This window comes from Pituophis catenifer, unplaced genomic scaffold (genome assembly GCF_029215685.1).
Source record: "Pituophis catenifer annectens isolate HBS135680 unplaced genomic scaffold, rPitCat1.0.hap2 SCAF_1, whole genome shotgun sequence".
Lineage (NCBI taxonomy): Eukaryota > Metazoa > Chordata > Lepidosauria > Squamata > Colubridae > Pituophis > Pituophis catenifer.
In genome coordinates, this window is record NW_027256881.1 from 283,964,096 (window position 1) to 283,984,836 (window position 20,741).

The following is a 20,741-nucleotide window of genomic DNA, read 5'->3' on the forward strand; positions in this document are numbered from 1 at the left end:
CCTGCAGAGGATTGAGAACTGAAAAAAGACACTCTTATGGTGTGTGTTTTTATGCAGCCAGAAGCTACAGTATATGGAGACTAGCTTCCTAGAGAACAGTTGTTTATCTATCTACTGTGCAGAAAATCAAAGGAGGAAAGGAAGATTAATGTTGTTGTGTTGCTGAAATAAGATTGGGAATGATTTTACTCCATATCCTCTGAAATTCAATGTGACAAAACATTGATGTCTCCAGGCATTCGAAGATACCTTATTAAGATTTTTCAAGAAACCATTAAAGGAGGCTATTTGTTGATTTGAGGTCCAATATCATCAATACAGGGATGATACCCAGCTTTGTATTTTGATCCATGGATAGCCAAGGGATGTCATCAATGATCTGCCCCAATGGCCAGAAGCCATGCAGGTCTGAATGGGGAGGAACAGATTCAGGCTTAATCCTCAAATTAAGTAGCTTTGGATTTTTGCCCCACCTCCATCATCCCCACACACAAAATCTGACACCTTTCTATCTTTAGGCTTAATGGGATTGCACTTCTCCATTTAAATCTTGAGTGCTGTCTAGGGTTTGTCTTGAACTGATAGCTCCTACTCATGCTCTAGTCACTTCACAGTTGGATGTGCAATGTGTTCAACATGAGACTGCCCTTGAAGACTACAGAAGCTACAGCTGGTCCCAAAGACAGCACTGCCGGCAATGCTGAGTATATTTTGATGTATCCATGTGCCCCTATTACTTTAAGAGCTACAATGGGATTTCAAGGGCAGTATTCATCTATAAAACTTCTCATGGCGCAAGACAAGGTTGTTTGAGTCATCTATTTGCCATGGTGCTCTCATTCAGCAGAGTTTATGCACTTTGGGTCCTTTCAGTTAAACAATGCCACCTATTTGGACCCAGTAATTGTGCCTTTTCTATTGTGATAATATCCCTTCAAAGATCCACATATCTCCCACCCCAATGATGTTTCACACACCTCTTAAAATGTGGCTGTTCTTCCAAGCCTTGGATAGAGAGGTTGTGAAATCTCTGCAAATTGTATTTTTTGGTCTGTGGAATGTGAACCCTCATACCAGTGGTGAAATATAAATTTTTTTACTACCGGTTCTGTGGGCGTAGCTTGGTGAGCAGGGCAGGGGAAGAATACTGCAAAATCTCCATTCCCACCGCACTTCAGGGGTAGGATACTGCAAAATCCCCATTCCCTCCCCACTCCTGGGGGAAGGCTATTTCAAACTCTCCATTCCCACCCCACTCTGGGGCCAGCAGAGGTGATATTTGCCAGTTCTCCGGAGCGCTCAAAATTTCCGTTACTTCAGGGGTAGGATACTGCAAAATCCCCATTCCCTCCCCACTCCTGGGGGAAGGCTATTTCAAACTCTCCATTCCCACTGTTATGTCCTTATAAGGACATCCGTCCGGATTGGCTGCCAGCCATCGGGCGGGAAAGTTTGAATCACTGTCAGGGGCGGTGCGACTGCCGGAGCAAATATAAGGAGAGCTCCGGCAGCGCGCAGCCAGTCTTGTTACTGTAGCCAATAAAGTTACTAAATGTATCGAGCTGCTCACGTCTTCATTTCCTGCGCCTGATCTAACACCCACCCCACTCTGGGGCCAGCAGAGGTGATATTTGCCAGTTCTCCGGAGCACTCAACATTTCCATTACTGGTTCTCCAGAACTTCTCAAAATTTCCACTACCAGTTCTCCAGAACCTGTCAGAACCTGCTGGATTTCACCCCTGCCTCATACATAATCTTTTTTTCTTCTTACTGCTTTCCATTTTTAAGTGTAAGTTGCCCAGACTAATTCTGGAGACAAAAAGCCTCTAAATTCAGTCAGTCAGTCAATCAGTCAGTCAGTCAATAATCAATCAATCCAAGTTCTTTGCAGGCATACATTTGTTGTATGTGGGGGAGGGGGAGAGAGTAGTGTATGTATATATAACTTTTGTCCTGGTTTCATTTGTTACATATGATGACCATGAAGTCATAAATCTAAGTTAAATGGTTTCTCTCAACTCTCTTCTGTGAAAGGGCAGTCAGTTGTACGGGACAACCATTCCTTTCTGATCATGTCAGTATTTCATCAAGGCCAGAAAAACTCTTTCAGACAATTGCAAAATCTATCTTTGTTTTAGAGGAAACAGATAATCATTATTCAACTGGATAAAATTTTGGTCCTGCAAGATTTCCTCCCATTTTCATATAATTTTCTATTTCATTTAAATGTGTTTGTCCCAAGGATTTACATAGAAACGAAACTTCATAAATATTTTTTTTTGCTTCATTTCAGTAATAGAGCAGAATGCTTGAAGAACAGTTTGATAAATATAGGGAACCCTATGGTCACAAACTATGGATATATATAAATCTCATTGAAGGGAGTTATTTTTGAATGAGTATGGATAAAATCTGACTATATCTTTGAGAACATTTGCCATAGACTATGTAGGTCTTTACAGAAAGATCAATGTGTGATTTAAATTCTATTTTTCTCAATTATTTCCAGCTTTTTTATTCTTCTCTTCAATAATTTAATTCATATTTTTATTGAAGCTATTTTCTCAATCTGTCACTATTTCTCTATATATTTCTAATTTCTCTTATTATTTTTCTTTGCTCTTAATGTATTTTCTCCCCAACCTTTTCTTTCCCTGTAGGGGATATTCTTCTCCTGAACCCTAGCAGGATCTCGGATAGATGCACATTCAGCCTCCACAGTCCAATCCTGCCATGGAGCTCCAGTTCATGTCTGTTGGAGCTAGCAGTATATTCACAGGGCCTCAGTCTTGCAGGACTCTCTGCTGAAGTGCACTATGTGGACACAAACCAAAGTAAAGCTGTTCATCTGCAAGAAGGACATGAGGAGGATGCCTGGTGAGTTTTGTTCTTGATTAGAGACTTGGAAGATGCACATTAAACACTAACCAGGAAACCTGCACTCTGAGCCACAAATAATTTAAGGAAAACTGATGAGACACAGCAGGTTATGTAACTTGAAAGCCATTTATTCTATTATCTAATGTTAAGAACTAAGCACTGAGAATATTAGTTGTTTTTTTTTAAAAAAAATCTCTGAATGGAAGGTCCCAGTTGAACCAAAATTAAGAAATCTTCCCAAATCTAGAACAAACACTTGAGTTTGCAACTCCAAACCTAATGACCCTTGTCCTTTTGCTAAGCGTTCAAATCCTTCACTAAAGGATTTTCTCTAAATATTTAGAGAAATATTTTGTTTTCTCTTGCAAAGTATTAGTTTTCCCTAGCAAAAAGGCCAGGGAATTTCTAGAAGCTTGGCAAAAATGCTAATGGTTCACTGAACCGGTAGTAAAAAAAAAAGTTCCAAAGATCAGCTGAGCAACGCATGATCGTCGGAACTTCTCTCCCCCCACACACACTTTTTAAAGCATTTTTAACTACTGGTTCTGGAGAACAGGTAGTAAAAAAAGCTTAAAAAGTAAAAAAAAAAAAGTTTCAACAATTGTGCGTTGCTCAGCTGATCTTTGGAACTTTTTAAAACTTTTTAAGCATTTGTTACTACCAGTTCTCCAAAACCGGTAGTTAAAAATGCTTTTAAAAAGTAAAAAAAAAAGGTTCTGATGATTGCGTGACACAGCTATGATCACCGGAACTTTTTTTTACCTTTTTAAAGCATTTTTTTTAACAGCAGTTCTGGAGAACCGGTAGTAAAAAATGCTTTTAAAAAGTTTTTTAAAAGGTTCCCAAGCTCGCACGCCACAGCTGATTCCCCCCTCCAGCTGTTCTACTTACCCACCCAAGCCTCCTTTTGGCACGTACTGTGTATGCGCGCACACAGCATGTGTTTGGTGCACACTATGCTTGCGCGTGTGCAGTGCACGCTTGGCGCACAGCATGCATGTGCAGCCAGTGAAGCGGTAGCAAACCGGTTCAGATTTCCCCACTGCTACATAGTATGCAAAAGAGACAATCAACTAGTCAAAAAGGGAACAAAAATACCAAAATGCCTCCCCACCAGCAATCAGAAGCCAGATGAACATAGATTAACTATAAATTTAACTTCAGACCAACAATCAAATAAATAATACCTCAATCAAGGAACTGCCAAACAAGCTGATAGTTGTTGTGGCCCGCCAGTGGCCTGCACGGATGGTGGCTGATCCCGATGAAGAGGAGGCTGGTGTGGTGTCGCGCCAGCAGCCTGCACAGCCAGCGCTCGCGTCGGACAGCAAGGAGGCTGAAGAGGATGTGATGCCAGAGGCAGAGACTCAGCCAGGGCCTTCAGAACCTCCAGAGGCTCCTTCCAATGGAGAGAGCGAAGTGGAGGAGCCTCTCCTCAATGCTCGGGCACGCAGGGCTGCCAAAAGGCAGGAGTGGCTACTCAGGAGGAGGAGGTCTACTCGAGAGTAGGGCTTGAGGATAATTGGCTACTCCCTTAGCCTATTTAAGTCGCATGCAGCTAGTGCTTTCTTGCTAGAAACAACGTCTCATTACTACAGAGCATCTTGGAGAGGCAGCAATTTCTCATATGTGGTTTTCTAGGCTGGTTGCCAACCTTTGTCGGACTTTGTTCTTAATAACTTTGATAAGGACCTTTTGCATGGGAAGCCTGCATTCTTGAAAGGGGTTTGTTTGGAATTAAACAGTGTTTGCGAAGCTTGGTGTGTGTCACATTCTCTGGGAATCCGAAGCTGGGGCAGAACAATAGTAAACAGCCCAACCAAAGAACCACTAAGACCCAGCAATACTGACAGGGCAAGCAAACACTAGTCCTTACTATCACTGATGATGTTACCTAGATTAGATTATGAAACATCTACATGAAAACAACCTAGCTCAAAGAGCACCAAGGACCCCTCATTTCAACCCTGAGTTACAAATATTCTCCTTTATTTTTCTCTGTTTATGTTAATAGTATTGAAATAACATCTAGCTACTTAGATGTTTCTTTGATCTATGCTGTAAAGTGTGACTATACAGGTATGTCACACAAGCCAATCATCTTGAGAGGCATCAAAATAGTTTGGTTCTGGTATAATTCACTGTGTTGCATCCTTGAGAAGTTAAACTGAAGTTGTTCTATAGAATAACTGTTTTTAAAAAGTTATGGAAGAGGAATGAGTTTTGTTGGAGAAGATTGAGACTGATCTGAAAGTGAATTGAATAATTACCAACTACAAGAGTAATACAGAAAAAGATGATACACCGGACATATAAAAGACACCAGCTGAGTTGTTAATAATTGAAGGGGAAGTATATTTTATTTATTTTTCACATTTCTGAACTGCCCTCAAAGATGTATACAAATAACAAGCCAAGAGACTGACCTAGAGAAAAGAATGAAACAATCAACAAAATCTTTGAAAGAATAAAGTTCACTTGAGAAGAAGAAAACAACAACACACTACCATTCTGGATATCCTCATCAGCAAATAGCAGGAAGTTAGCAACACATCTATTGTAAAATCATCCACTCTAACCAAGTGCTTCACTACTAAAGGCACAGAGCAAACCTCACTCACTTCCAGCACTGAAGATGTTTTCTAGTTGGATAATGAAACATTTGCAAGGAAACAACCAATTTCAGAGAGCACCAAGGGCTCCACAGTTCAATCCTGAACTAAAATTATTCTCCTGTATTGGCAATGCTCACTAATCTTTTTAAAGTTAAAAACATGGTCAAAGGGGTGAGTGATTTTTTTTTTTTTTTGAACCATCTTGCATTCTCATGATGCCTCACAAAATGCACTGGTTTCCCCTTAAAAATGATATAGATGCAGGTTTATGTAAACAGACCTATCCTGTAGAGCTCCACAATAAATATTTTGTTTCAGACCCTTCATGTCTTCCTCAGGAAGAGGCTTTCTCAGCAGAAAACTCTCAAATACAAATACAAGACTCGTTCTTGAAGGCAAGAATGAAGCAAACAGATCATCATCCATCTGCATTGTAAAGAAGTATTTTTATAAGCCTTGCTTTAGTGTTGCAGTCTTTTTCCTCCCAAGTGACTGATTGACATTTGACTTGGTAGCCATGTGGAGCTCAGACATAATGGGTACATTATTGTTCTTTCTCACTTGGAAACCACAGGTTACCATACCTGATCAGCACAAACTATTCTTTTCTTCCTTCTGTCTGTATATCTGTCCATCCATCATTACCAGAGATGTGTTGACCTCCACTTTATGTTTGTACCTATATATGAGCATGGAGCATTGTTAGCTAATTTAACAAGATGCATCCTTTTGACATAAAATCAGCAGTAAAAGTATTGCCCTGCTGAGTTTATCTGAATTACTGCTTCAACAATCCATCTTCCACTGTCTACACCCTAGGCTTCATTCTGAATTCCATTAAATAAATTAAATTGGCTCAAAAAGCCCCTTTCTTGGCTCAAACAGAAAAGGGTGCTTACTGATATCTCTGGAAAGGAACTGCTTCTTTCATACCTTGCAGTTTGGGATCTGCAAGAATCTACTATAAAAATGAATGGCTCCAGGTTGTCTGATAACAAGAATCTTACTGAAATTCAAAGCAATTTTACAATTTCATTCTGAAAGTCCTGATAAATAATTTTTAAAAAGCAAGCATAGCTGCTTTTAACACTTACTAGATGTAGGCTTGTTTTTAAATAGTTTTTAAAATAGATTATTACTTTGTTGTGCTTTTGATGCTATTTATAATATGTGATGTTTATTGTTTTGCTTGAATTGCTCTTAAATGTAAGTACATATTTTAAAAATTGTGATTATATATCATGTGTACAGTACCGGTTTGAAAACTATTTAGGTACACTACTATAATGCGCACAATAATCTGGAATACTCAGAGTTAGTGGCTTTTGTTTGCTGTGACACTCTGCAGTGCTAGTGACACAATGATGATTCAGAACTGGAGGGCTGAAGAACATGCAGGAAACATCCATAAGTACTGTTGTTTAAGAACTGAAAGACCTAATGTAATTATGCAAGTTGTGTTAAGGGCAAAAACTGAACAACATCAAAAAATATACCATGAGTTAATATATATTGGTATTGTTATTTGTGGAAGATACCGTATGTTATTTGAAGTTGTTGTGATTACTGAATTAGCCAATACTGAAGAATTGCTCCTAGGGGAAATACACATATAGGATTCTGCAAGCCTCTGGTCACAATTTCATCAACTGATCAATACATAATCTAGTTTTATGTGTGTTTCTCTTTAAAGACACCTCTTGACCTTGGCTTGCCCCATGAAAATCAAGGGAGAGGTTGGTGAAACTTTTTTTTTAGAAGGCATCAACAAGGATGACATATCAATACTAGGCAGTTCTACTTCACAACTTTGGCTTTCACGATTTGTTGAAGGTGTTGGCAATTTTCCCTCCCAAACTGGCTTGAAAAATTGTGACAGATTTGTTTGCCTGGCTTTATGCCTCAAATCTTTAAGTGTTTTATTGTAAGGGGTGAATGCTCTGGAGATTAGGCAAATTTCTCCCATTCTTAAGTTTTATGTAGACAAAAGCCCACTGAAGAATGACTATTCTTTCAACAATAATGCCTATAAACAGGGAGAAAATCCCTCACTCACTAGCACTGATGATGTTACTTAGTTGGGTAATGAAATATCTGCAAGCAAACAACCAAACTGAGGGAGCCTCAAAGACTCCATTTTAAAAGTCTGTTTTGTAAATCCAATATAGAAAAGTTATTCAGGTCACTCTTGATGTTTTATTTATACGTCCCTTTTCATTATGAAAACATCATTATTTGTCTAGTGTAACTTTTTTTCCAAATCAATCTTTTAACCTGTCATTTTCAAACCCACTTTCAAATCACTCTCAGTCTTGTCTGGTAAAACTTATTCTTCTTCTATAATATCTTTTAAACACAATCCATCTACAGAGTCAGATATTCTTAAAATTAACTTCAGGCTCCATTGTTCAAAAATATCTTTCAATATATTCAGTGCTAAGATATTTTGCTCCATTCTGTATTAGAAAGTCAAATGTAAGTGTTCTTCTTTAATAGTCATTTTTAGTTCCTCCTGATTCCTCTTAGTATCCAAATGTCTGTGGAGATTCTCTGTCATCCAGGTCATAGTTGTCACAAATATATATGTATATCATTACTTACAGTATATCTGCATTATTGAGCTTCATAAATATTGTATACTTAGAAAAACAATGTTCACACTGCAGATTTCAAGGAGGGAAATGTGATGTTGAACTGTATTCCGAGAATGTGGAATTAGTCTCCTCATGAAAAGCTTTGGCTTGATTGAACCGGGGGCATGACGAAATAATTTTAATAAATGCAAAGAAACTTATTCTTCTGATTTTAAGGAATGGATCTTGGAGAGGAATATGCTATTAATCTTTGAAAAGTCTCTGTTCTAAAAATTAGAAGATGAAGCAATCTGTTTCAATATGGTCTGTGTCCAATCTTAAGCTTGAAGATTTAATTACATAACCATTCATAGTTATATGAATTCATTTTTTTCCTATATATTTCCTTCCTTCCCTCTTCCTTGCATCCTTCCTCCCACTCTCCCTCCCTTCCTTCCTTCCCTTCCCTTCCCTTTCATTTCATTTCCATCCATCCGTTTGTCACATTTAGTTTTTTTAATCACCATACTATATCTATGGTATAGTATGTGAAATCCTTTGGATATATTTATGCTTTTTATAGATAAACATATTTATTAACCATGTCAACTGCTTTGATTTTCAGGGTAAAATGGAAAATTCTAATAGGCTCAATTGGACAAATGGAAAGGCCTTTTGAGATCACTTTGCTGTATTCAAGTTGTGATGAAAAGAATTCTGGGTTTTTGGCACTGGGATCATTGCAACTTCAAAATTGCCTTCATGGTATGTAGGAATTCACATTTGAAAAATTGTGATTGTTAGATAAGATAAACGTCCCACTGATGGTTTCTGGCCTAAGATTCAGCAACAAGCTGTGAAGTAAATAACTTTAAAATCTATTATTATCAATTTAAATGTTACTGTTTTATATCTTAACCAAAGTAAGCAAACTATGGCTTTCAAGCCACATGTGGCCCCTTAAACCCTATTTTGAGGCGTTATGGAGCGCTCCCGGCATTACGCAGCCCAAACTCCTGAAACTGCTGAAAATTCCCACCAGTTTCCAATGGGAAATTAAACAAAGTGTGCTAAGCCTTCATATAGGTTTGGAAACATGGAAAGTAGGATTTTCCCTAAACCTGAAAAATGGGCCCATTCTCTTTACTACTTAAAACTTTAGGTGACCTTAGCCTGAAGGTAGCATATACCCATTGGTTGCAGTTTAGTTTGGGTTTCAATCCATTGCACATTTGGAGCAGATCCAGAGGATGGTAAAAAGCATTATCAGACTTCCTCCAGACTGATACTCATCCTAGAAAGCTCATAACCACAGAGTCCAGGCCATAACTGTGGTACATTTTAAAAGTCAAGTCAGAGAAGACTGATTTAAGTATTGATATTTATTTATTTATTTATTTATTTATTGGTTCAATTTATATGCCGCCCTTCTCCAGAGACTCAGGGCGGCTTACAATGCGTTAAGTAATTTTTGTATATTTTTGTTTGTTTGATTGTTTTCCCTTTAGATAAAGATCTTTACAACTTTGATAAGGGATCTCCTATCCCCTGCCCACATGAGGGCTGTGTCAGCCATCTAGAGGTTTGCAGTTTCAATTCTGATTGTCCAACCAAAGAAGAAGATGAATCCCTCTGTGGTAAATATGAACTTACCTGTCTCTTTCTTTCAGAGACTTCTTACTTGTCCACTATTGTAAGAAAGAAAATATTAAGCCCAACCTTTTGTTCTTTATTAATCCTGCAAAAACTTCAGCAAGGAAGGAACAAAAAATATTGATTGCCAGGTGCTGAAGGCAGGACAAGAAGCAATGGATAGAAATAATAAAGGAGAGAACCAACCTAAAACTAAGGAGAAATTTCCTGAAAATTAGAACAATTAATTAGTGGAACTACTTGCCTCTGGAAGTTGTGGGTGCTCCAACACTAGAGTTTTTAAAGAAGAGATTGGACAACAGTTTGACTGAAATGGTATTCCTGCTTGAACAGGGAGCTGGACTAGAAGGCTCTTTCCAACTCTGTTATTCTAACATTTGCTGTTATTTTCACAAATGACTATTATTTCCAATGCTAACATTATTTCCTAGATCAGAAAATACCCTACTATTTGGGCTTTGACATTTTGATGGATGCTGGTTCCTAGGCAGTTGAAATTTTTCAGTTTATACATTTAATATTAAGAATAGTAAGAAAAAAAATATTTAATAGTTTTGGTAGAAATGTAAATTTTCTGTATGAAGTTAACCGTACTTCACAATATACTGTGCTGATCTTTTTGTTTGTTTGCTTCTTATAAAAATTACTGCTTTTTTCCAGATAGCCTAACAGAGGGGGCACATTGTTCTTTTGAGGAAGGTGCCTGTGGTTGGACAATAGATGGAAATATAAATTCTTCCTGGTCTATTAGTGGTTTTTCAAGGATGCACGAAAACCAGATTGGAGGATCTGCCTTACAAGCCACTGGAGGTATGTTCCTTATTCTTCACCTTCTGTTTTAGCTGGAAGGGTATCTCCCATTTGGGATTCTTTTATTTATTGAAACGTTGAACAACTTGTGTGCTTCTGAGCTACATCTGTTGTAGAGGGACGTTCATAGTGCTGCTTTGAGAGAGTTTGCAGCTGTGAAGGAAAACATATACAGTTTCATTATGTATGAGATCAGAAAATGGCCTAAGGAGAAACACGAAGCTTTGGGTTTTTCAGGAGAATGCTATAAGACAATCTATAAATAGTTATAGAGAGAAAGTGAGAACACCCACCTTTAATTTATAAGATGTTGGGGAGAATTCCCTCACCTTTGTTAAGAGCTACTCTAGAATATCTCTTTTGAAAGGTAAAAAGGGAGATGGACCTCTACAATTCTTCCTTTGTTCTAATAAGGATTCCATTCCCTTCATGCTTTATTAAGGGAGGGATTTGTGCATTTCAAGTCCCACCAGGAAACCCATAGGAATGGATGGCTTTGTTCTCTTCTCCTTATGCTTTTTAACAAGGCTATGACTTTCCACATACTGTACCTGCAAGGTTCCCTTAGTACGTAGCTTGGGTATCCTGTCTATGGAATCAGAGTACTCCCAACAAGGAAAAAGTATAGCATTTAGGGTTTTTTTTGTTGTTGTTGTTTAAAGCAAAATTAGCTAAGGGGAAACTAAAATATATAAAATCATGTGTATTATGGAAAATGTGGAGCTTCCGGTGAGAAATATGTTTACGAAAAGTATGAAAATACAAGAGTAAACAGAACTGATAAACAAAATGGATTTTAAAACTGAAAAAAGGTAAAAAAGAATTGTTAAAATATGATAAAGTGGAACTCTTACTGTTGGGGAGAATATCTGTGATAAAAATGAATGTTTTACTTAGATGGTTAGTAATTTTTGTTCTAGGCAATACCAGTTTTGTTTTGACAACCAACGTATCATTTAAACCGTGGCAGAACAGAAGGATAGTTCTGAATTTGTATGGGGCGGGGACCACAAATTAAATATAAGATATTACAAGATGCAAAGGAAAAAGGAGTATTGGGTTTACCTGATTTAAAATTATATTTTGCTGTTTATTATTTAGTTTGGATGAAAGAGAGTTGCTGGGAATTGCTGAGGTACAGAAAGTCACTTGAGTTAAAAGAACTGAGATTTGGGTGACATCAGTGGTGGGTTTCACTTACCTTTGCTATCGGTTTGCTCGCATGTGCAGAGTGTATTTGATGATGTCCGGGCGGGTGGGCGGAGCCTTCCACCACCGCTACTACTGGTTTGCCTGAACCGGTGCGAACCGGTAGCAACCAACCACTGGGTGACATGGATATTTGTCATATGTCAAAGCTAAGCTTTATGTAGATTATACATTAGATGTACCATTCTGAGAATATGGAATAAAGACAAATTTATGTATTTGCTAATGGTTTTCTTATGTACAATTATCGAAAAGATTTAAAGTAGATAAAAGTAGATAAAAGAATTGAAGACTGAATTTGAAACAAAACTGTGTACAATGATGAACAGGTTATTGTTAAAATGTATAAATGTTTGTTGAAATTTGAGACAGAAGAATAGCAAATGAAATAATGTATGATAAAATGAACTAAAATTTTGGTTACAATATACAAATGGAATAAAGGGAAAATATGTGATTGAAAGAAATTTTATAATAAGGTCTAGTGTTAAAAAGAATGTTTATAAAATGATGTAGAAATTGTTTAGAATATATGAAGGTATTTCAAATTTAGGTTGGATATGTGAACAACATGAAGGGATATTTTATCATGTTTGGTAAATATGTATTAAAAGATTTTAAAGATTAATGTGCAATTGAAACCAGAAGCTTTTATTCTGGGACCAATGGATAAACATCTGGGGGGAAAGTCACAGAACTTTGTTTTTATGTATGACAATTTCAATAAGATTGTTGTGTGCTCAAAAGAGGAAAGGTGTGGCATCACCCATGATGGAGGAATGAGTGCTAAAATGACTAAAGTCACCTCTGTGATGAGAGAAAAGACATCTACAGTACATTCATGGCTGACTGGAAATTTCTTACAGACTTTTTGTATGAGGCAGAAAAATTAACTATGGTTTCGATGATCAAGAAAAAATAGACCAAAAAAAAAAAATAGAGCTTTTTTTGTAACCATAGATTGAGATCATTTTGTAATCACAGTTGTATTTGCTACAAAGAAATCAGACTCTTTTTCCTTGTTATTTCTTTTTATCTTTTGCTTTTGCATTTTGTCCTATTCTCTCTCTTTTTTTTTTATTCTCTTTATTTTAGGTTAGCCTTCAGGATATTGTAAAATATTCTAGTTTCCAGAATATCATAAAATAATATCCTTGGTGAAGCATCAGCATGTTTGTTCTAATATATTGTAAATTCTACTATAGCTTAGTCCCAAAATACCACTGAAATCTAGTTCCAATTTTTTTCCCCAGGTCATTTTTTGTATCTGCATGTCAATAATGAACACACAGATGGTTTTTCCCGGGCATACAGCACTGACCTTCCAGCCATTCTTTCCAATGGATCTTATAAGGTACTTTAACTTCTTCCTTAGGCAATTAAATTTCACTTTGCAGATGTTTTTGTGTGATTTTAGTGCTATGCAGGCTATTTTTGTGTGTGGGTGAGTTTTGTCATACTATATTCAGTTTGGTCAAGAGTGTCAAAATGATTCTGCACAAAAGATCTGTAGTGACAGTTTTACGCCTAATAACACCACTGTATATGCCAGAGAAACAGGGCGTGCAATCAGCTCCAATCTAGTTGCTGATTTAAAAATTTATTTATTTAGCGTATGGCTGGTCACACAAAAATATTAAAACACTTCATTTTACAGGTTAAAACAATTAAAACATTTTTTTAAAAAAATTTTTTAAAAAAACAAGCATATGATTCTATTTCACTGTTGGATTCAATTTTCTGATTTAAAAGAAAAATCAAATTAATTGTGAAATTTGAGATTTCTCACAACTTAAAGAGCAAGATTGCTTTGACGATACAGGAGAATATAGCAGGAAATGTTCCTTTGCTCCTATGACATCCCAACCATCAGTGCACAAGCATTGTAATATGGGGAAACTGTGGATCTTCAAGGGCTGTTGACTGTATTACAGTAATCTAACCAGGAAATAACCAAAGGCTCCAGTCTAAGAAAGGATGTAATTGGTGTGCAAAATGAATCTGTGCAAAGCCCCCAACCCCCAGCCACCTGTTTCTCAAGCAAGAGCTCCAAGTCCAGGGAACCCCGAAATCATGCACCAGCTCTATCCAAGGGAGTGCTGGAAAGAGGCATCGGGGGGCAACCTGCTAAGAAGAGATGTTGGAATCCAGCCATCATCTGGAAGAGCTGAACGTCCAAAGGCATCCTCATATCAGTTCAGAGACCTTTTTGGCATTCACCTACTGATGACTGCTTCCCTTTCTAACAAGCACTTCACTCTCCTTAAGTGCAAGGGCATTGCCACAAGTTGGCAGTGTGGTTTTTCCTCTGCTGCCAGCTAAGCAGGTGATTCAGCATCCCTGCATTAAAATACGTTTTACGTCCTTGCCTCTTCTGACTCATTTCTTCCAGTGGATGAAAACCCATATGTGGATGTTTGTCTCCGCTTTCCTTCCTTTCAACTGCTTTTAAAATTAAATTAAAGCAAAACAGATAACGCATGACTCCTAAGGTAGGAAAAGGAGTGGCGTGAGACAGCCAGACAGGTTAACCAATTCCAGACACAGCAGTCCTGGCTTATCTTTTTCTTTCTTCAGATACAGAATGTCTCTGCTGAAACATGTGTTCTCAAATGCCTGTTGCCTAGCACCTCAAATTTGCTCTGTGCCCCACATTATTCCATCTTGCTGTTAAAGCAACAGCAGCTGGGGCATGACCATGGAAAAGTTTTGGAAGAAACTAACCCAAACCACAAAATAACAGCCTAATCACAGCCCTCAGAACAGCTGCAACATCCACAAATGATGATGCTCGAAATAACAATGTTTTGTTCTGCAAACCATGATCCAAGATTGTGGGCATGTGAAACAAAACTCTACTTAGAACAACCTCTTTGAAGCTGAAAAGTAAAACAGCTTGCATACCTCTACTCCCAAACTCTTTTCTGTGGCCAACGATCATATCAGGAATTATACGAAAGAAAGAAATAGTTGCAGGTTTTAGAATCAAACATCTCTTCAAACAAGCTTTGGGCTACCTTGGTGTTATAATTTGGAAAGTTGGAAAGGTGTTCATGCAACTGATATACAGAAGTGGGATGATTGAGTAACAGCAGATTCAACTCTGGTATGAAAAAGACTTCCCCCACCCCCCGAACACTTTATCCTAGAGTGAGCTAACAAAATAGAGACCCCTTTCATTTGAATTAGCAAGGTCTGATTAAGAAGCGTAGAAATAGCAGGATATTAGATCAGCTTTAAATTTGCGAATAATACCCTGATTTGTTCTAAAGCTAGTTACCATAGTTTCTCAACTTGGATGAAATGGATAACTATGATAAGAGATGTCTGGATTTCTTTGCTCTTCCTCTGAAGAAAGAAACAACCAAAGGGAGCACAAGTACAGACAAAAGACTTATTCATAGATTAGTTTATTAAGCCTTTGCCTACTTCTGCCATTTGAAAGTGATACAAGGACTCAGAAGTAGGATCTTTCTCTCGTTCCTGTAATTTAACCAAGCTCTCTCCTTATACAAGCCCAGTTATTCAATTCTCTCGCCTTGTTTATTTCATCCTCCTCTCAAACAGAAAGACTTAGCAAAAAGCTGGATAAGTAATTATCTTTTAAATTAAAAAAATAATAATTTGTCATACTTGATGTGGAAATTTAATTCATTTGTAACATATTGCCCTCCTGAATGTTTTGACTATAGAAATAAAAATGGTAAGAATAAAGAAATGTAGCATAAATATTAGATTAATACAGCATTAAGACTGGCCATCTGGAAAATCCAAAAAGGGAAAGTAAATAGCAAGCCACTTATGCAGCGATGTAAAGATGTGACGATTTGTGTATACCAGGGATTTTTTATATTAGATTAAGCAAAAATTCATATCCTAATAGTTCAGCTGGTTTCCCCTTTCCCCTGTCCAGAGGAGAGAAAATGAGTACAGGTAGTCCTTGACTTATGGCCACAATTGAACCCAAAATTTCTGTTTAGCAAGGCAGTTGTTAAGTCATGTGTCCCCATTTTATGACCTTTTTGGTCATGGTTGTTAAGCAAATCATTACAGTTGTTAAGTGAATCATGCAGTCAAGTGAATCTAACTTCCCCCATTGACTTTGCTTGTCAGAAGCTCCCTGGGAAGGTTGCAGATGACAATCCCAGAACCTCAGGACCTTATAAGATCATGCCAGTTACCAAGCACCCAGTGTTTGATCACTTACCTGGGGAAGTTACAATGGTGGTCACAAGTCACTTTTTTTCAGTGCTGTTATAAACTTTGAATGGTGTCCCAAAAGTGCTTTTTCAAGAGGCAATTGGACTTTCTGGTTTTTCTTTGAAGACGTTTTGCTTCTCATCCAAGAAACTTCTTCAGCTTTGGGCAGGGGGTCTTAATTGTTGTGGTTCTGCCAGTTTATTGTTCCTGATGGCTGACTCTGTGGCTGTAAGGAGATTTATAACTGGTAGCTGTTCTGGTGTTACTGCAAAATTCAGTCCTTCAGTGCCTCTTTAAAAAGCCAGCAGTGAAATACACTTACCTTTGCAACCTGTTCGGAAATGTGAGCACACACGCCTCTTCTGCACATGTGTAGAGCCTTCTGCACATGCGCGGAGGATCAAAAATGGGACATAATGACATCCCAGCGGGTTGGCGGAGACTATCCAGTTCGTGTGATCCGGATAGATCCAGCCGAATTTCACCACTGGAAAAAGCACCTTTGGGACAACCATGACCTGGGTGACTGAGAATCTCCATAGACACTTTGAATGGTGACTAAACAAATGATTGTAAGTTAAGGACAATGAATACACATAGGTTGAAAGGCAGACATTTTTTCTCTCTTGTATCCATGTAGAATGATAATGATTATTACACTGATCAGCTGTAAAGTTTCATGCCTCTGATCTGATGAAGTACATGTTATTCCATGGGAATTAAAACCATAATAAGACGTGTTAACTTTCTTTCAACTTCTGCCCCAATTTACCCGACAGTGAGATGGGTGGCATATAAATTTAAGTAATTTATTCTATTGTAATTAATTATTCAGTGACACTTTTTCATTAAGTTCTTCTCTGATACATGATGGTGACAATGTTGCCTTCACTCTGGTTCAAAAATTACATGTATTGGCCTGGCAAATAAATACCATTTTTTTTCAAGGGCTTTTCATTTTTGCCCACATTAGAGGAAACAGAGCATTAATTGAGATCACACAGCTTCCTGTTCACGTATCAGCTCATTCATTGCTTCCTCCATACGCCTGCAGCAATGGATATCCTTTCTGGCTAGCTTTATCTTTTTCAAAACCAGAAAATTTGGTTCCAGTTTATATGTGATAAAAATCATAAAGGCAGAGTAGCGTCTAGCTAATGAATGTACAAATGCTTGAGTCAAAATTTCTTTTTATATTTCTCATCTTTATGTGATTCATTCCCAGGAAGCTGTGTGATATTATTTTTATGAAGCTCATAACAGGACCCCCCTGAATATAAAACTTTTAAATCTATGAACTAAGGTTATAGTCCTCAAATACGGTACTTATAAACGACCTCATATACAGCTTTTCTCTGTCTCACCACTTTATCTTCACTTTAGGTCCAATTCTCAGCATATGTTTTTGGCCATTACAATGGTAGCATTTCATTCACTGTACAAGAAAATGAAGGAGTAACCAATGGCAGTGCGGCACTACAGATATGGGAAAAATCAGGGAGCTGGAGCGATCATTGGTTTCTCATAACTTTGGAAATGCCAAGCCTACAGAACAGGTAATTATAGCATCAGGAATGTTTATTTATTTTTTATTTATTTATTGGTTCGATTTATATGCCGCCCTTCTCCGGAGACTCAGGGCGGCTTATAATGCGTTAAGCAATAGCCTTCATACTTTTGTATATACCTGCTTAGTAGGGCTTTTGGCCCCCCCTAAGCGGTGTTCTTTTTTATACAAAGTCAGCTTATTGCCCCCACAATCCAGGTCCTCATTTTACCTACCTCAGAAGGATGGAAGGCTGAGTCAACCTTGAGCCTGATGAGATTTGAACTTGCAGTAATTGCAGGCAGCTGGCAGCTAAGTGCTACTTAACAGCACTTTAGTCTGCTGCACCACCAAGGATAGTAATGAATATTCATCATTACTATCATTACCTGTGCATTTCTTATCTGTGACTTTTAAGGGGGATTATGAGACAATAGATAGAGGATTCCTAGACAGTGCCTCCCTCCCAAGTCCTCCAAGCAAGCTTACTAGTTTGTCACAAAACTATGCTATTGCATAGCCCAATATGAAGCCTGGGTGTTCTTTGGTTTTTTCCCCCCTAAAGACTATTTATCTTACAAAGCATATATGCAAAGTTCTATCCCTTATTCTGCTGAGGGGAGGAGAAAGGAGGAAGGGCTGGGAAGGACAGAGGAGGAAATTGCAAGTGGGAAGGAAGCAGGGGCGGGTTTCAAAACCGCTCGTGGGTGTGCGTGTGCTCGCACACTCACGCGACGCTTCTGTGCAGAAGCATCCGGGCAGGTGGGTGGAGCCTCCCGACCCGGGGCGAACTGGTAGCAACCCACCACTGGAAGGAAGGTGAGATTTACAAGGGCCAAGCTGGAAGAGAAAGGGAAGATAGGTTCTGACTTTTAGAGCACCTACCATATGGTAGCAGAGAGAGCACCAAAAGCAACATAAGTCTACCATCAATTTGGAACCTACAGAATTTTAGGAACAATTAAAAGCTTCCAATCACCAATAGAAGAAAATATTGGTAGCTCAGGGTTGAACTCTGGAGTCCTTGGTGTCCTCTGAGCTTGGTGGTTTGATGGTGCATTGATGATATTACCTAGTTTGGTAATGAAACATCTGCATCATGCAATAAAACCATCAAGTTTGGGGAACACCAAGGACCCCACAGAATCTAATTAATTAAACACTATTTTGTTTCCTACTCTACGCCCCACCCCACCCCCCTCTTGATTTTGTGAAAGAGTGGCTCTCTTCAAAATGAAATCCTGATTTTAGTGATTAACAAAAAGAAAGCAAGAGCATTCTTCCAATAAATATATGGTTTCAAATTAACTTGTTTTTTTGCTCATTTCCTATTAGGTTTATTTTGTCATGTAAACTCCAATTTTAATTTTATTTTATATGTAAGATTACATTTAAATTATTAAAAGTAAACTGTATGTTTATTCCTTACTCATTCTTACCCCTAGTGTAGTTTTTAATTTTATTAATGGGGAAGGCACATACATTGAATTTATAGGGTCACGTTATTGCAAACTTTGAAAACCTACATTGTACCATCAATGTGCAGAGATACTTTTCCAAAGAAACACATTTTGCTTTAAGAATTTTACCATGCAAAGTCATAATACAGGATGGAAATTGAATAAGAATATATATGTGGTTTAATACATGTTCTTAAGACATTATCACAAGGATACTGCCCCAAATTTGAAAATAACCCTAGACTTCTGGGTCCCACGATTTATTTCTCACTTAGTTGTGCTGAGGCTTTAAACTGTTACTAAGCTGAGGTTTGTGCAGAGCTGTGGAGTCGGGAGATAAATGTTCCGACTCCGACTCCGACTCCGACTCCTCAGTTTTTTGTACTTCCGACTCCGACTCCGACTCCGACTCCCCGACTCCGACTCCTCTGTATTAATATGCGAATGTATTTTATACTTTCCTTGAAGGAAAGAAAGGCAATATACATGTCATTACCACAGGACTACTGGCTGGGAAGCCAACAGTCTACTGTATTGAACAGTTTAAGCAAAAGACAAACACAATGAAAACAACAAAGTTTTATTAATTTTTTTTTATTAATTTAATTAATCAAGTTGCTGGATAGTAGCAGCAGGCATAAACATCAGGAACAGGAACTTTACCAGTTCAAAAATACAAACCACATTATTTGGTTGTTTTAGAACAAAAACAAAGCTTATCTATATGAACCAAAAACAAAATCTGTAAAACCTAGAAATGGTTTATATTAATCTTGAAATGTAGTTATAGGCTTAGCAAATGCAAATCAATTCAATGTAGAGTTCTAAGGAAGAGAATTGCCTCTGCCAGATCCTCTTTCATAGAGGCTCTTAAGTCAGACTTTATTATTTTTAGGGCTGAAAATAATCTTTCGACACTGACTTGGGTGGGTGGCATTGCAGTAACTATTCTGGCCACATCACTAACGATCTCTGGATAAACAAGGATGGCTTCTTCAACAGTAAGTTTGATGAGCGATCATACTTTTCAACTTCTTTTAGTGCTTTATAAAACTCCTGTTGGAATTTTTTTATTTGGACATTTACTGGTTCTGTAACGCTTATGCGACGTCGCTTTCCTTTAGCAACTTCCATTTTGTCTAAGAAGGAATCAAAGTCTAATTCTTCGTTTGAAGAAGATGATTCTGAGTTACCACTATTGCTTAAAAGAACTCCATCCTCCTGTGGAGGTATTTCAGGTCGTAATCCCTTCATGCGAACTGCTACATCATAGAGGGCCTTTTTCCCAGTAGCAATCTGTTTACTGTTCAATAAAAGTCGGCTCATTGGGTCGACATAAATAGCCGCTAACAAGATTTCATTTTCCAGCAAAAGACTCTCTCTTTTCATCATTGAAGATGCAATGCCCTCAGCTATTAACCCTCCATTTTTGTTCAGGCGATATAACAGGCTCTTCCATTCCAAGAGGAATTTACCCGGGGTTAGATCATCACATTGCAACCTCTTGGTGACAGTGAAGGGGTGAGAAAGAAGGTTCTCCAGCTCTTTTGTTTGTGTCCACTGGCTTGCAGTTAATGCAAGATTTTCATTGTCCATTTCTTCTATGAAGTCTTTAAGTTCAAGCAAACGCTTCACCATTAAATAAGTGCTTCCCCAGCGAGTTGTTTGATCCAAAATGGCTCCTTTTCCTGCACGTCTTTTCAAAATTGCATCTGTTTTTGGGGCCCTGGCTGCAACAGTTACTTGCCGTAATTTGCCAATTAATGTAGCTGCATGGCGATCTTTTAATCCATC

General features: G+C 37.9%; 1 protein-coding gene across 1 annotated transcript in view; it reads left to right on the top strand.

Moving 5' to 3' along the window:
• Window positions 1-20,741, top strand: part of LTK (leukocyte receptor tyrosine kinase) — a 108,985-nt gene that overhangs the window by 40,656 nt on the left and 47,588 nt on the right. The window contains exons 4-9 of the mRNA XM_070931307.1: window positions 2,662-2,878; window positions 8,695-8,834; window positions 9,578-9,706; window positions 10,383-10,532; window positions 12,995-13,095; window positions 17,325-17,497. Coding sequence (XP_070787408.1) covers window positions 2,662-2,878; window positions 8,695-8,834; window positions 9,578-9,706; window positions 10,383-10,532; window positions 12,995-13,095; window positions 17,325-17,497 — 910 coding nt within the window. The remainder of the gene's footprint in view (window positions 1-2,661; window positions 2,879-8,694; window positions 8,835-9,577; window positions 9,707-10,382; window positions 10,533-12,994; window positions 13,096-17,324; window positions 17,498-20,741) is intronic.